The sequence below is a fragment of the Tupaia chinensis genome, unplaced genomic scaffold (assembly GCF_000334495.1).
Source record: "Tupaia chinensis unplaced genomic scaffold, TupChi_1.0 Scaffold143603_1, whole genome shotgun sequence".
NCBI classification, from domain to species: domain Eukaryota; kingdom Metazoa; phylum Chordata; class Mammalia; order Scandentia; family Tupaiidae; genus Tupaia; species Tupaia belangeri.
This window is the reverse complement of record NW_006203449.1, coordinates 89,102-89,344: the sequence shown is the minus strand read 5'-3', so window position 1 is coordinate 89,344 and position 243 is coordinate 89,102. Positions and strand designations below refer to the sequence as shown.

At 52.7% G+C, this 243-nt stretch overlaps 1 protein-coding gene across 1 annotated transcript in view; it reads right to left on the bottom strand.

Moving 5' to 3' along the window:
* Positions 1–243, bottom strand: part of LOC102472240 (testis-expressed basic protein 1-like) — a 20,172-nt gene that overhangs the window by 744 nt on the left and 19,185 nt on the right. Inside the window, 1 exon segment of the mRNA XM_027766656.1 lies at positions 11–214. Within this exon segment, the coding sequence (XP_027622457.1) occupies positions 11–214 (204 nt within the window).

Sequence of the window (243 nt, the reverse complement as noted above, 5' to 3'; positions counted from 1 at the left end):
CCAGCCACACTCTCCTTTACTTGGGCTTCCTGTTCTTCTGGTACTCCAGCCTCACTCTTCTTTTCTTGGGTTTTCTGTCCTGGCATTTCTGTATCAATCTTTTCTTGGGTTTCCTCCCCCTGTGGAACTCGGGCCTGACTCCTCCTTACTTGGGGTTCCTGTCCCTGTGGAACTCTGACCTCACTCCTCCTTACATGGGGTTCCTGCCCCTGTGATACTCTGGCCCCACTCTTCCTTACTTGG